The sequence below is a fragment of the Neofelis nebulosa genome, chromosome 6, assembly GCF_028018385.1.
Source record: "Neofelis nebulosa isolate mNeoNeb1 chromosome 6, mNeoNeb1.pri, whole genome shotgun sequence".
NCBI lineage: Eukaryota > Metazoa > Chordata > Mammalia > Carnivora > Felidae > Neofelis > Neofelis nebulosa.
Window position 1 is genome coordinate 21,325,294 of NC_080787.1, and position 16,942 is coordinate 21,342,235.

General features: G+C 39.8%; 1 protein-coding gene and 1 pseudogene across 1 annotated transcript in view; one reads left to right on the forward strand and one right to left on the reverse strand.

The window, feature by feature from the left end:
* Positions 1 to 16,942, reverse strand: part of SYCP2L (synaptonemal complex protein 2 like) — a 114,411-nt gene that overhangs the window by 72,177 nt on the left and 25,292 nt on the right. Inside the window, exons 11-15 of the mRNA XM_058736128.1 lie at positions 16,549 to 16,691; positions 14,710 to 14,762; positions 14,053 to 14,098; positions 12,317 to 12,409; positions 12,159 to 12,219 (exon numbers count right to left, since the gene is read on the reverse strand). Of these exons, the coding sequence (XP_058592111.1) occupies positions 12,159 to 12,219; positions 12,317 to 12,409; positions 14,053 to 14,098; positions 14,710 to 14,762; positions 16,549 to 16,691 (396 nt within the window). The remainder of the gene's footprint in view (positions 1 to 12,158; positions 12,220 to 12,316; positions 12,410 to 14,052; positions 14,099 to 14,709; positions 14,763 to 16,548; positions 16,692 to 16,942) is intronic.
* Positions 849 to 8,527, forward strand: LOC131514779 (tetratricopeptide repeat protein 19, mitochondrial-like; annotated as a pseudogene).

Below are 16,942 nucleotides of genomic sequence, written 5' to 3' on the forward strand. Positions count from 1 at the left end.
TATTGGAAAAAAAAGACATGAAAGACTGGCTCTGCCTGCATTCTGCCTTGACCTTTCCATGTGGCCCTTGGGGTATACTGGGTACTTTCTCCAGGATCTGATAAATGATGCTATGAATGCTCAGTGGGGGGAAAAGATGGTGGCAGAGTAGGAGGGCCCGAGGCTCATCTTGTCCCACAGACACAACTAGGTAAATACCAAATCATCCTAAATACCCAAGAAATTGACCTGAACATGGACAGATCAAACTCCACAAATAAAGGGAGAAAAGAGGCCATATAGAGAAAGGTAGAAAGTGCGGAGCCTTGATGTGGGGGAGAAATGGATCTCAGGAGCCACAGAAGGGAGGGGGCCATAAACAAGGGCAGGAAAAGGAGGAGCACACAGGGGAACACACAGGGAGAATGTTTCCCTAATGCCATTGACTTGGAAAATGAAAGGGGTTGAATTTTGAGAGTTCTTGAAATCAGCAGGGCTTAAGACATGGAGTTTTAAAAGTCAATGGGCTTGGCTTGAATAGAGTGTGGAGGGCACTGACTGCTCCTGGAAAGAAGGCAGGTAAACAACTTAGGGGCAGTTTGGAAACAGCAATCTGAAAAACACCTAGGACACACAGAAGGTGATTATTCACTATTCTAGGAGCACTTCCTTGAGAGGTAGCGTTCATGGAGATGTTTCTCCAGGGACAGAGGAGCCGGCCAGTGCCATTTCCCTCCCCTGCCTCTCAGCATAAACACAGAGACACCTGCAGGAAGCAGCATGGTGCCCACACTGGCTTCCTACCTTGCTTACACCTCCTGTGCTCTGGTGGCACTACCCTTCTCAGTCAAGCCTGCCTCAGTGACAACATGGCAGGCCGCACAAACCCCTGCCCAAACCACGTCTCTGATCAGAGTTTTGCAGGGTCTCAGTTTTTGTGTAAGCAGTATCAAGTATCATTTCACAGGTAGATCAGAGTACACCTGGTTAAAAGTCACCACATTCAGGTCAGGGATCAAACACTGCCTGTGGGGGATAAGCTTAGGAACCCCCCAGGCTTACACCAATGGGTTGACAAGGCATAAAGAAATACAAAGTCATAAAATGCTCACACCTGAGTTTGGGTAAAACAGATTGGCACTCCAAGATTAGGGGGGTGCAAAGACACCCCAAGAATAGGGGAGCACAAAGGTGCCAGGAATAGGGAGGTGCAAAGGCACCCCAAAATAAAGAGGGGGTGCAGAGCCCCCAAAACAGAGAGGGAGAGGCAAAGGCCTGAAACAGAAACAGTGCAAAAGTGCCCAATACATAGGTATATGAAATAAATAAGATTAGATGTTCAGGGTGGAAGCACTCCCAATTTAGTACTATAGCAGAAAAGCTGCTTTCACAGGAGGATAGGGCCAGGTTAGGTAAATTGGTGAATTGGACTATGGACTGCTGTGCTGCAGGCAAAGCAGCCCAGAGAAGAAATGGTTAACAAAGCAGAAAAGGTGCCTTGTCAACCCTGAGGTTATTCCCCCCGTCTCATCCCCTAGGCTAGCTAAGGTAAACAGAAGTGCTGCCTCACGTCCGCTGTAAACAACCCTCCTCCCGACTGCCCAGTGCCCGGATTTTGTTTTGTATTAACCCAAACCCCTAACCACAAATATCCTCAAGATCCCCTTTCCCTCACATCCACAAGTTAACATTCACAGATTCATTGTCCCTTTGTGCATGTCCATCGCCATGTTTGTAAGCCTTCTGATCCTAATAAAAACAGGGCAAGGACCCTTATTCAGGGCTCTTGTCTTTTCCTGGACATTACCATCTCTTGCTTTCAATCCTGTGTCGCACTCTTTTGCTAAACAAGAGAGAACTTTAGACTTAATCTACAACAACTGCCCACAGCAGACAAGGAGAGCCTCTGCAGATGACTGGCCTGAAGGATAGAACAGCCAAAACACAACAGCATAGTGCACAAAGCATGCACCAGAGACACTCTCTGAAGCACCAGGCCCTGGGCACTATATGACCTCTTCCTAATAAAGCCATTACTTTCAGGAGGACACATTACTGGCTTTTCTAACACAAAGAAGAAGGCAGAGACTTAGACAAAATGCAAAGACAGAAATTTATCCCCAATGAAAGAACAAGATAAGTCCACGGCCAGAGATCTAAGTAAAACACATAAGTAACATGCCTGTTGGAGAATTTAAAGCAACAATTACAAGAATACTCACTGGGTTGGAGAAAATACGTCAGAGAGACCCTTACCACAAAGATAAAAGAGTTAAAGAATCAATTAGAGATGAAGAGTGCAATAAATGAGATTTAAACAGGCTTGATGCAATTAACAGCAGGCTGGAAGAAGCTGAGGAATGAATTAGTGACCTAGAAGACAAAATAATGGAAAGTAATGAAGCTAAACAAAAGACAAAAAGAATAGATCACAAGAATAGACTTAGGGAATTCAATGGCTTCATCAACCATAATAACATTCATATTATTAGAGTCACAGAAGAGAAAAAAAGGGGGCAGAAAATTTATTGGAGGAAATAATGGAAGAAAACTTCCCTAATCTCAGGAAGGAAACAGACATCCAGACTCAGGAGGCACAGAGAACTTCCATCAAAATCAACAAAAGCAGGCTAACACTAAGATATATTATAAATAAATTTGCAAATTATAGTGATAAAAAGTCTTAAAAGCAGCAAGACAAAAGAAGTCCTTAACTTACAAGGGAAGACCCATAAGGCTAGCTGGAGACTTCTCAACAGAAACTTGACAAGCCAGAAGGGAGTGGCATGATACATTCGATGTGTTAATTGGGAAAAATCTGCAGCCAAGAATACTCTGTCCAGCAAGGCTATCATTCAGAATAGAAGGAGAGATAAAGTTTCCCAAACAAAAACTAAAAGGAGTTCATGATCACTAAACCAGCACTGCTGGAAATATTACAGGGGACTCATGAGTGCAAAGGAGAGACCAAAAGTGACAAAGGATCAGGGACAATCTCCAGAAACATTGACAAAACAAGCAATAAAATGGCAATAAATACATATCAATAATTACTTTGAATGTAAATGGATCAAGCCTCCAACCAGAAGATACAGGGTGTCAAAATGGATTAAAAACAAGACCCATCTATATGCTACCTATATGAGTCTCATTTTAGACCTAAAGACACCTGCAGATTGAAAATGAGGGAGTGAAGAAACACTGATACACAAATGAATGTTAAAAGAAAGCCAGAGTAGCAAGGCTTATATTGGAGTAGCAAGACAAAAATAAAGGCTATCATGGCACAAAAACAGACACTCAGATCAATGGAACAGAATAGAGAACCCAGAAATGGACCCACAAACGTATGGCCAACTACTCTTTGACAAAGCAGGAAAGAACACCCCAGTAGAATAAAGAGTCTCTTCAGCAAGTGGTGCTAGGAAAACTGGACAGCAACATGCAGAAGAATGAATCTGGACCACTTTCTTACACCATACACAAAAATAAACTCAAAATGGATGAAAGACCTAAATGTAAGACAGGAAGCCATCAAAATCCTCGAGGAGAAAGCAGGCAAAAAACCTCTTTGATCTTGGCCACAGCAACTTCTTACTGAACACGTCTCCAGAGATCAGGGAAACAAAAGCAAAAATAAACTATTGGGACCTCATCAAAATAAAAAGCTCTGCACAGCAAAGAAAACAATCAGCAAAACTAAAAGGTAACCAACAGAATGGGAGAAGATATTTGCAAACACCATATCAGATAAAGGGTTAGTATCAAAAATCTATAAAGAACTTATCAAACTCAACATCCAAAAAACAAATAATCCAGTGAAGAAATGGGCAAAAGACATGAATAGACATTTCTCCAAGGAAGACAACCAGATAGCCAACTGACACATGAAAAAATGCTCAACGTCACTCATAATCAGGAAATACAAATCAAAACCACAGTGAGATACCACCTCACACCTGTCGCAATGGCTAACATTAACAACTCAGGCAACAACAGATGTTGGCGAGGATACAGAGAAAGAGGATCTCTATTGCACTGTTGGTGGGAATGCAAGTTGGTGCAGCCACTCTGGAAAACAGTATGGAGGTTCCCCAAAAAATTAAAAATAGAACTACCCCGCGACCCAGCAATTGCACTACTAGATATTTATCCAAGGGATACAGGTATGCTGTTTCGAAGGGGAACATGTACCCCAATGTTTATAGCAGCACTATCAATAATAGCCAAAGTACGGAAGGAGCCCAAATGTCCATCGATGGATGAATGAATAGAGAAGATGTGATACATATATACAATGGAGTATTACTTGGCAATCAAAAAGAATGAAATCTTGCCATTTGCAACAACGTGGATGGAACTAGAGGGTATTATGCTAAGCAAAATTAGTCAGAGAAAGACAAATATCATATGGCTTCACTCATATAAGGGCTTTAAGACACAGAGCAGATGAACATAAGGGAAGGGAAGCAAAAATAATATAAAAACAGGGAGGGGGACAAAACATAAGAGACTCTTAAATATGGAGAACAGAGGGCTACTAGAGGGATTGTGGGAGGGGGGATGGGCTAAATGGGTAGGGGGCAATAGGGAATCTACTCCTGAAATCATTGTTGCACTATATACTAATTTGGATGTAAATTTAAAAAAAAATTTTTTAAATAAAAAACAATAAAATAAAAATAAAGACTATGACAAGAGATAAAAAAAGACACTATATAATCATAATGGGGAGCAACCCAAAAAGATATAACAATTGTAAATACTTATGTACCAAACATGAAAGCACCCAAATACAGAAACCTGTTAATAACAAACATAAAAGAATCAATACAATAGCAGTAGGGGACTTTAACACCCACTTACAGCAAAGGACAGATCATCTAAGCAGAAAATCAATAAGGAAACAATGGCTTTGAATGACACACTGGGTCAGACTTAACACATATTCAGAACATTCCATCCTAAAGCAGAATACACATTCTTTTCAAGTGCACATGGAACATTCTCCAGAATAGATCACATTAGGACACAAATCAGGCCTCAACAAGTATAAAAGGACTGTAATCATACCATGTACCTTTTCTGATCACAACATTATGAAACTTGAAGTCAACCACAAGAAATTTGGAAAGACCAAAAATGCACGGAGGTTAAAGAACATCCTACTAAGTAATTAGTCAGTCAACCAGGAAATCAACAAAGAAATAAGAAAATGCATGGAAACAAATGAAGATGAAAACACAATGGTCCCAAAACTTTGGGATACAGCAAAAGTGGTATTAAGAGGGAAGTTTATAGCAGTACAGGGGTACCTCAAGAAAAAGCTCAAACAACCTAAGTTTAAACCTAAAGGAGCTAGAGAAAGAATAACAAAACCTGAAGCTAGGAGAAGGAAGGAAATAATAAAGATTAGAGCAGAAATAAGTGATATATAAACTAAAAAAGCACTAGAACCGATCAATGAAACCAGGAGCTGCTTCTCTGAAAAACTTAACAAAAGGGATAACCCCTTATTGAGACTTCTATCAAAAAGACAAGAGAAAGGACCCAAATAAATAAAATCAGATGATAGAAGAGTAATAACAACACCACAGAAAAACTAATTATAATATTATAAAAAACCATACACCAATAAATTGGACAACCTGGAAGAAATGGATAAATTCCAAGAAACAAGCTACCAGAACTGAAACAGGAAGAAATAGAAAACTTGAACAGATTGATAACTAGCAAAGAAATTGAATCAGTAATCAAAACTCCCAACAAAAGTCCAGAGACTGATGGCTTTATAGATGAATTATATCATTGAAAGAAGATTTAAACCCTATTCTTCTCAAACTATTCCAAAAAATAGGACAAAAACTTCTGGATTCATTCTGTGAAGTCAGCATTACCTGATACCAAAACCAGATAAAGATCCCATTAAAAAAAGAACTACAGGCCAATATCCCAAATCATTCCCATAATCAAGTGGGGTTTATTCCTGGGCTGCAAGCGTGGTTCAATATTGACAAAACAACGTGATACATCACATCAATAAAAGAAAGTATAAGAACCATATGATTATTTCAATAGATGAAGAATCATTTGAAAAAGAACAGCACACATCACATTAATGATAAAAACCCTCAGCAGAGTAGGTTTAGGGGGAATATACCTCAATGTCAGTAAGGCCATATATGAAAACTCCACAGCTAACAACATCCTACTCAATGGGGAAAAACAGCTTTTCCACTATGGTTGGGAAAAACACAGATGTCCACTCTCACCACTGTTATTTAACATAGTTCTAGAAGTCCTAGCCTCAGCAATCAGACAACAAAAAGAAATAAAAGGCATCCAAATTAGCAAGAAAGTCAAACTTACTATTCACCAGTGACGGGATACTCTATATAGAAAATCCAAAAGACCACCCAAAACTGCTAGAACTGATACAAATTCAGTAAAGTTGCATGATACAAAAACAACCTTCAGAAATATATTGCATTTCCATACGCCAATAATAAAACAGCAGAAGGAGAAATTAGGAAATCAATTTCATTTATAATTGCACCAAAAACAATAAGATACTTATGATGAGGGACCATAAGGCAAGCTGAGGGCCAAGCACAAGCTAGCACACACCCTCCCCCTACCCAAGGTAGGATATGTATAATATTTTAGGAGCTCCTGGTACCCAAGAACAAAGGAAAGGACAGAAAACAGTTAAACTGTTAAGAGTCTCCATCAATTCACAAATATCTTAGTACAATTACCAAAAAAAGGTCAATCTTATCAATGGCCTAAAATCCAGGCACTCCCTACTGTCCTAATGCTTTACTAGAGGGAAAACAACCTTAGTTTGACAACAGCTAGACCTTCAGCAATCTGGGAGTCTTTAGGATATGAAAATCCCTTTAAGAAACTTCCTCCTGACTTTATCTCCCCCAACACCTTAATATGTAACTAGTCACTCTTTGCAACCCCAGTGCTGCTCTTTCTGCATACGGGTCCTGTCCTTGTGCTTCAACAAAATCACCTTCTTGCACCAAACAGGTTTTCAAGAATTCTTTCTTGGCCATCAGCTCCGAACCCTACCATCACCCCAAAACTTCATCACCTATAAATAAACCTAACCAAAGGGGTGAAAGACCTATAAACTCTGAAACCCTGATGAGACACTGAGCCCCCTATGTAAGCATATACCAGCTCCTGTGCCTGGATCAAGACCTCCTGTGGGCTGGGAGATGGTGGTACAGGGCCTGTTTCACATCCCTGCTCCTGGGGCAGCAAGAGACCGGGCGTCTTAAGTGGGGGTGCCCTCATCCTGAGGCATGCTGCACCACTGGCCCAGGCCTGCTGTGGCTTCTGGCAGTGCTCACCTAGTTCTCGAGGCCTACTGCAACAGAGAGAAAGGAGACAGGGAGCAGGCAGCGCTGCCTCCCAGGGCATAGTGGAGGAGGCTGAGGTCATCCAGCTCCTGAACACAGCCAAGTTGAGCATCACCAAAGATGAGCCAGAAAGGGCTGAGCTAATTTAACATGATTCATCTTGCCTAACAGACCAACAATAGAAAGGCCATCACTTCCACTTTCGATTTGATGGCCAACTTAGCATTTATATGGGGTCAGCTTGAAAATGCTGAAAAGCTTTTTAAAGCAATAATGAGTTACCTGCTTGGAAGGGACATACAATAGGAAAACAATGCAATAATTCAACTCTCTCTAAAGCTGACCAGTATCTATGCTGCTCAAGATAGCCGGCAGGAGCAAATTCCCATCTATGAATTCTACGTGTCAACTCTAGAGGGAAAACTGAAAGAGGAAAGGAATTAGCAGAAGACATTTTGTTGGCAAAAGAGAAAGCCAACACCCACCTCCCTCCTTGGCATGTGTTTAGACACCTATACTTGCTACCTTCTATTCTCCAAGCAGAGAACAGAAGATGTATGAAATAGAACAGGTTTGAAAAAGCTTTGCAGGGGCGCCTGGGTGGCGCAGTCGGTTAAGCATCCGACTTCAGCCAGGTCACGATCTCGCGGTCCGTGGGTTCGAGCCCCGCGTCAGGCTCTGGGCTGATGGCTCAGAGCCTGGAGCCTGTTTCCGATTCTGTGTCTCCCTCTCTCTCTCTGCCCCTCCCCCGTTCATGCTCTGTCTCTCTCTGTCCCAAAAATAAATAAAAAACATTGAAAAAAAATTTTAAAAAAGAAAAAGCTTTGCAGATTTCTGAAGTAATACTAGGAGGAAGACACCCATAGACCGTCATGCTGATGAGTGCCGTGGCTACCACCCTGGATGCACAGGGCCACTTCGATAGGCCTGTGTTTATGTGCAACGGGCATCAGATCTGGTGAGACAGAACATCCTGAGCTGCTCAGGAATCCATACTGCTCAGGAATCTAGCTGCAATTCTGATGCACAGAGAAGGATACGCATAAGCAAAAGAGATCTTCCAGGAAACACTAAAGCAAGCAGAGCTGAAAAGAGAGGAGGTTTCCATACAGCACCTCAGGGAAGAGTTGGCTGAGCTGTCAAGAAAAAGTAGACCTTTTAACTTAATTTTATGAAGCACTAACTCCCTTTCTGTTGTAGGGAATTTTCAGCAACAGCTATTATGTCAGTCTCAGTGGCACCCAAACCACTGACTTAAATCTTTTTTCCTTGATATTCAAGTGTTGTCAACTTACCTATGGTGAAGGACTAATTGTAGACACTACCTCTTTTGTTTTTTTAAAAAGGAACAACTTTTAGCCCTGGCTGATTTTGACTTCTAAGGACAGATAAGTGATGCTTTCAGTTGTAACCTATGGTTAGGTGCTAGCTGTGCTGGTCTAACTATAGGTGGAGATGGGCCAGTTTTCCCTTGGGATGGGTGTGTGGTGATACCCCCTCCCAAGCATCTTTATCCTAACACTTTGGTCTGTTGATTTGCCCCCATTTATTTTATCAATATCTGGCTGATCACAGCTATGTCTCATGGTAAAGGGGGATCATGGGGAGTTTTCTTATTTGAAAAATAAGAAATGGTGAGTTTTCTTATTTCACGAAGCCCAGTGTGGGATCTAATGCATAATGGACCCAAAGTGTTATCTTGGTTTACACCAGTGTCCAGCATGAAGTTTCAAAGTAGGAATTAGGACCTTGAAAATATGGCCATTTCATTATAAATGAAAGGGACTATCTGTTTTTATATCCGGTTCTATACAACTATGAAAAAGGGGGGAAAGGAATGCTACAAACTCCTGTCAATGCTATCTGAGCACTCCATTTCCTCTGCAACCTAGGTCCCTGAACAGACTCATCTGAGGAGCTCTTAAAGACACACATGCCTAGGGGGCGCCTGGGTGGCGCAGTCGGTTAAGCGTCCGACTTCAGCCAGGTCACGATCTCGCGGTCCGTGAGTTCGAGCCCCGCGTCAGGCTCTGGGCTGATGGCTCAGAGCCTGGAGCCTGTTTCCGCTTCTGTGCCTCCCTCTCTCTCTGCCCCTCCCCCGTTCATGCTCTGTCTCTCTCTGTCCCAAAAATAAATAAAAAACGTTGAAAAAAAATTAAAAAAAAAAAAAAAAGACACACATGCCTAGGCTGGACCCCCAAACCTTCTGTCTCAGGGTAGGGCCTTACAAATTTAACATGCAAAATATCCGCAGTAATTCTGATATGTCCTGCTAGTACCAATCTGGATCCCAGTCCTGGCCTTTTGAGTTTGGGTCTCAATATCCTCATCTGTAAAGTAGGGATGGAGACGGTAGCCATGGGAGAACATATTTAATCATCTGACCTTAAGTGAATAGACTACTGTGTTGAAAGATCTTTATCACACTGCTTCAAAAGTATATACATACAAGATAGGCAGATGGAGGTCTTTACCTTAGCAGTCTGGAAAAGAGCTCTTTGCCTAGCGGAATGGCAATTTTATAAGTACCATAAAGGAACACTGTTATTGCTGATAAGCTTTTGGGGGTAAGGATGTGAATGGGAATGATAAACAGATATTTTTGTTTCCTGTGTACATACTGCAAGAATCTTTTCACGACGCTCTCAAAAAAAAAAAAAAAATCACTGATTAAAGAAATTGAAAAAAAAATTGAAGATGACAAAGAAATGGGAAGACCTTCTATACTCATGGATTGGAAGAACAAATACTGTTAAAATATCCATACTATGTAAAGCAAACTACAAAGTTAACACAATCCCTATCAAAATACCAACAGCATTTTTCACAGAGCTAGAACAAACAATGCTAAGATTTATATGGAACCACAGAAGACCCCAAACAGTCAAAGCAGCCTTGAAAAAGAAAAGCAAAGCCAGAGGCATCACAATTCCAGACTTCAAGTTGTGTTACAAAGCTGTAGTGATCAAAACAATATGGTACCAGCACAAAAAAAGACACATAGATCAATGAAACAGAAAACTCAGAAATGAGCCCACAACATGGTCAATTATGTTAATTATATGGTCAATTACATGATCAATTGATTATATTAATTGAATGGTTAATTAATCTTCAACAAAGCAGGAAATATCCAATGGGAAAAAGACACTCTTCAACAATTGGTATTGGGGAAACTGGACTGCTTTCAAAATGAATTCAAGGCCTAATGTGAAACCTGAAACCATAATAATGCTAGAAAAGAGCCCAGGCAGTAAGATCTCTGACATCAGCCATCCCAACATTTTTTTTAGGTCTTCTGATGCAAGGGAAACAACAAAACAAAACTTTTGCACAGAGAAGAAAACAATCAACAAAATTAAAAGGCAACCTATGGAATGGGAGAAGATATTTGCAAATGACCTATCTGATCAAGGGTTAGTATCCAAAATATATAAAGAACTGATACAGCTCGGCACCCAAAAAACAAATAATGCAATTAATAACTGGGCAGAGGATGTGAACAGACATTTCTCCAAAGAAGACCTACAGATGGCCAATAGACACATGAAAAGATGGTCAACATCACTCACCAGGGAAATGCAAATCAAAAGCACAATGACGTATCACCTCACACCTGTCAACATGGCTAAAATCAACACAAGAAACAAGTATTGGCAAGGATGTGGAGAAAGAGGAATTCTCTTGCACTGTTGGTGGGAATGCAAAGTGGTGCAGCCAGTATGGAAAACAGTATGGAGGTTCCTCAAAAAGTTAAAAATTGGATTATCATACCATCTAGTAATTCTACTGTGTGTTTACCCAAAGAATACAAAAACATTAATTCAAAAAGATATATGCACCTTAGGTTTGTTGCAGCATTATTTACAATAGCCAAATTATTGAAGTAGCCCAAATGTCCATGGACACATGAAGAGATGATATGGGCCCACTCAAAAAAGGGTAACTCCTGATTTCATGCCCCTCAACATTACTTACCAACCTAGAAGAAAGAAAATATAAGTGGATATGCCTACATGAACTCATCAATAATTACTATAAATCTTTGGGGGAAGGACAGCAGGTACTACCACTTTTTTTTTTTTAATTGTGGTATAAAACATTTACCATGTTAACCATTGCTAGTTCATAGCACTAGTATGCTAGTTCATGCATTAAATTTATTCACATTGTCATACAATAGATTTCCAGAACTTCCTCCTTCCCACAGCACCTGAAAACCACCATTCTACTTCCTGTCTCTATCAATTTCATTTTTCTAGATACCCTATAAAGTGGAATCATACAATATTTGTCTTTTAGTGACTGGCCTATTCATTTAGCATACTGTCCTGAAGGTTCATCCATGTTGTGGCATGTGTCAGACTTCTTCTAAAAGCTGAATAGTACTCCATCATATATATACATACACACACACTTTTCTTTATTCATCTGTAGATGGACATTTTGGTCGCTTCCACCTCTTGGCTATTGTGAATAATGCTGCAATGAACACCGGTATGCAAATATCTCAAGTCCTGCTTTCATTTCTTCTGGATATGTACCTAGAAGTGAAATTGCTGGCTCATACGGTGATTCTATTTTTAAGGTTTTGAAAAACTGTAACTATTTTTTTACAATGAGAAAACCAGACACGTAACCGAATCCTAAAATCACAGAGTGAAAGAGTCACCAACCCCATACCTCTGCATCCTGGCCCTGAACATAGTGTTTCTTCCACCACGCTATACCATTTCCCTTCCACCTCAAAGAATAAAGTCTGCTCTAGAATCAGAACTAAATGTGGGGTAGAATTCATTATCTTACCTATTATGCTGAAATTAATCACTGCTTCCTTCAAAATTCTTACTGAGTCCCACAGAGCACTCTTGGAAAAAAACAAGGTAAATTCATGAGCACATAATATACCTGCATATGAACAATTTCTAAGCACTTAGGTTTAAATAGGATTCAAATGCAGTTACCTTAGTATTGTCTATATAAAAAGTTACACTCTGACTTCCGAGGTTGAAATCAATCCAAAATTTCTCTAGTTTTTCATCATTTGGTTTTCTCATCTATAATATATAATTAAGGCATAAATTGTATAGATACCATGTTAAAGGGTCAGATGAAAATTATTCCACTAAAAACAACTTCTGCTCTTCATAGAAAAAAACACTACCCTAATATTATAGTATGTCTTGATGGTCTTACTCTTTTCTGCAAAATGAGAGGTAGGTCTCAACTTTATACAACTAAGCTATTTCTTCAGGGGGCGGGGGACACAACCACTATCCTTAGCTTAACATTTAAAAGATGTTTAAATGTGTCTGGAGGACTCTATCCACACAAGTCTCCCCCCCCCCCCACTGGTGGGAATCATGAGAAAATAGTCATATGTTGGAGCAGTAACAATCCATACTGTAGATGTACGGAAACTTCTAGAGAAGGAGGCATTATGATCAAATATAAGTGATTATTTGCTATCCAACTTAATATATCCATTAAAGTAGAGCTAAGACTCAAGTTCAAATTACCTTCATTTTAACTGATTACTACAAGAACATTTTTTTTTAAAAAGCTTCAAACAGTATGACCTTTAGAGAAACAGTGTATGTGTCCTTCTCTGGCTTTCAGTTTCCACATAGGTACCTTTCTGAAGGCACGTTACCAATGCCTTTATTTCCTCTCAGCTGTTTTCTAGACCTATCAGGAAATATATAAAGAGTTTTTATTCCTTAACAATGGAAAAAACACTAGACTTATTACTCTACCACTTGCTTTTCCAAAAATGGCATTTCTTAGACATCTTTCCATCATAGGTGCTTACTTTTTAACACCTATAGAGTTGAATGAAAGTTTTAACCTATGATGTATGTTACTGGAAGCCAGTTTAGGGCCCTGATTGAAACTGATGAAAATTTAGAAGTAAAAAAAAAAAAAAAAAAAAAATAGAAGAACCACCAAGCAGATGTTGGAAACTTCAGATAACCAGGAAGAAAAAGAATGGAGATAAAGGAATCAAAGAAGCTACTAAAATCAGGAAGAGAGATCCTAGGGAGGAGAAACTTGTGATATGGTCATGCATTAAAGGCTTAGCTCCCAGAGGCCAAGAGAGGGGCTCTGAACCCAAAACAAAGAAATGGCTAATTAGGATATTTTGAAGACGAGATCTAGGAAACATCAACAGAGTCAAGGTTCAGAGATCTTTGAAGATTTTATCCCCAATGGAGGTGCTATAGGTGGATATTGTTCCTTTAGGAAGCAAAGAAGGTGGTGAAAAGAGACCTTACCCTTAGACTATAAAGTACAAGATAGAATGATCTAGAAAAAACAGAGTGCTCCCAATTTCTGTGGACAAAGTGGGGAATATCAATTGGATGGAAAAAAAGGGAATTGCCCTTTTCCCTACAATCTAGGCATGAACAATGGTACTCACTAACAGGGTAAAATAAGGCCAGATTCCTCTGATTGACTTCATGAACACAGCAGCAACCCTAAAATTCCTGCATCTAGTGGTAACAGTAGGGTCCTTAAACGTATTAGTAACGCATCCCAGTTATGGTAGGATAGGATACAGGAGAAAGAAGACTTCAGAGTTGCGGCCTCTAGAAGTAAACTTCCTTCTTTAAAAAGCCCTTCTGTGTGGGGAGAGCAGTTTGGCCTAACTATGGGTTACATTATATACCACTCCCAGGGCCCCCAGAGATAAACTTACCTCATGCCCATCAGCAAAAGCAGCAATACACGGGAAGGAATAGACCCTGCAAAACACTTCACAATTAAAATGCAAAATAAAATGTGGCTGGAGCCCCAATACAACCTACAGATGTTCTATAACAAGAATTTGTAACTAGGGTGGGCAATTAAGTCGCTTAGCACAAAGTATGGACAAGGGTCTCAAGCCTGCAAATGGATACTACTATGAGTAGGTTTCCAATCTCCATCTGGCAGTCTGTAAGTCAGGTTTATCGGTACTAGATCTCAGCCCAGTTGTGTGGCAAGATTCCCAATGGTAGGAGTGAATTCAGAAAATTCTCATCAAGGACTTTGTCTGTGAAATAAATTTATCTCCAGTGCCTCAAACCTTCAGGAAGTCACTTTTCATAAAATCTTCTGGACATGTTAAAAAATGTTCCAAGTTATAAGTAAATGTGCTCAAATACTGATAGAGATAAACACATACAAATGAATCACTAGGGAGAAGGGATCTAATCTTCTGATGTTTCTATTCAATGCATAATCCATTAGTGATCAATAAGTTATGTATCCTATATTCTCTCCTGAAATAAAACAGATCCTAGATTTTTCTTTAGTATTAGACATTTTCAGAAAACAACTAGTCAATAAAATAACACCCAGAGAAATATCTTACCTTCTTTCATCACCAAGTCTGTCGTTTAGGTGATTGAGAAATCGTCTACCATCCTTCAAAGGAAATAATGCAAACTTTAATTAAAAAAAAAAAACAACAGAGGTCTTATTTAAATACTATTTTTGCCAGCATGAAGAAGCTAGTGTTTGCTTTGAAACTCCCAGGACCCAGTAACATCTCAAGGTTTCACCAAGATTCATTATTACAGGTTAATTAAAACAATACTTTGTGTTATAAAGAGGCAGCTTCAGACCCAAATTCTGGAAGGAACCCCCAGCCAGCAGATTTTCAGCAGAGGAATGCTTTAAGTCTCCAAAAGTTATAGGCACAGTTACATTTCATTGGGTTAAGAAAAAGAGAAATACGTTTAACTAGTGACCTAGATTCGTTTCGCTAACGCACCGGGCATCCATCTTGCTAACATCTGCCCAGCTCAAGCCAACCACAAATCCATAAACTTGTCAACTTGGAGTTTATCTGGGTGTGTTACCCGCTGCCATTTTTCCTTATAAGGAGTTCTCTAGCCTATTCCTTCCTAGTTTCTCTTTCCTGATACAAGTTCAGAGAATAAGGATTATTTTTTAAAGTTCTCCCGACCCGAAGCTAGTAGAAAGGTAAATTTGTTGCCTCCAAAATACTAAAGCTGAACAGACACTGACCCAGGCTTTTGTCCCTTTTCTTAGCAAGGACTGGCTGTTGTAGTACATCCTCACACTTTATACATTTATTCAGCACTAAGTAGACAGCAGTAATGTAAGTCTGGACCTCAAAGTAGCTCAATTAAGAAGTGCATGGCTCTGTGGGGAAGAGGTTTTGCGAAACACTACCTTTGACCGATTTTCATGAAAATTCCCTGCAGAGGAAAGAACGACACAGAGGAAAAAGGAAACTAGCATCTGAATGCCCACCACATCCCCGGCACTTTTGGTTTCTCTCATTCAGCGCTCACAATTTTAAGGTGACTTTTATTCCCATTTCACAGATAACAACCCTAAGCCTTCATAAGTCAACTACCTTACATGATGTATGCATTTTTGTAAGCCAGGGAGGTAGTACTCGAACCCGAGGCTTATGTATGGGCTTTCCATCTAGGTCAAATGGAAAACTGGCTAGACAACTACTGTGTATCTGGCAACAGGCTCAATGTATTTTCAATAATATATTTAAGAGTTCAGATTTAATAAAATTCTAATTACATAGCAGTGTTGACTAGAAAGGCTTGGTTCAACGCTTTCATGGTTATTAAGAATTTTACTTTTTCCCAAGGGCCTACCCCTCATTTTAAGAGTGTTTTGAAAGAAAAGGGAAAATATTTTAGCTATTTTAAGATGTGGGTGAATATGCAGCCAAGCTATGAGCTATTTTTGTGCTACTCAAGGATATAACCACGGTGAGCCAGACTGCGTGGAAAGCACTGAATATTATTATTCCTCGAAACTGTAGAGCACCCCATGCCAATTTCAGCCTTCCCTCATCTTCCCAGCTGCTCCATGCAAGACTGAAATGCACATTTCTTTCTTCTACAGCTCTGACCACCATCTGAGGGTCGCTAAAATGGCTCCCTACTCCATGTTTTCTCTAACTGTATCTATCCTATTCGCATTGTTCTGTGTCCAGTATAAGTTACCTATAAAGCAGCCTTATCTGTATGTACAGATTTGGCCCACAAATCTGGTGTTCACGTGGTCCTCAAATCATTTCACAGAGATGGAAAACAGGAAGCTTCAGAATGACAATTTAATCACATTTGAAGAAAAACTCCTCCCCTGAGCCCAATGCTCAGGAAAACAGTGTGAGGATGCATTGATTAAATGGAATTCTGATGACCAAGAATCGCACCGTCTCAAATTCTCGATCCTTAATTTCTTTGAAAGCTTCAGCAATGATGTCATCTTCAAACCACTGATGGACAAGGTCCCCCCTGGATTTTTTCAAGGTCAGTCTACACAATGCTTCGCAAAGAGCAACCTGCTGGTCATAATCTAGAGATTAAAAGCATGATAGACCTAGATCATTCCGGATGGGCACAAAGCAAAAGAAAAAACAAAAAAAGGTTCTCCAAATGAGCACTGTTGTAAGAAATTCCATCCTGGAAGACTAACATTGTATGCTATAAGCCTTATAATGTAACCTGGATCATTATTTAAATTCAATATTTAAGAAACATCAGGAGGAAATCTAAATAAGCTACCATATAACAAAAAAATCTTTGCATTTTACATTTTAGAAGTAT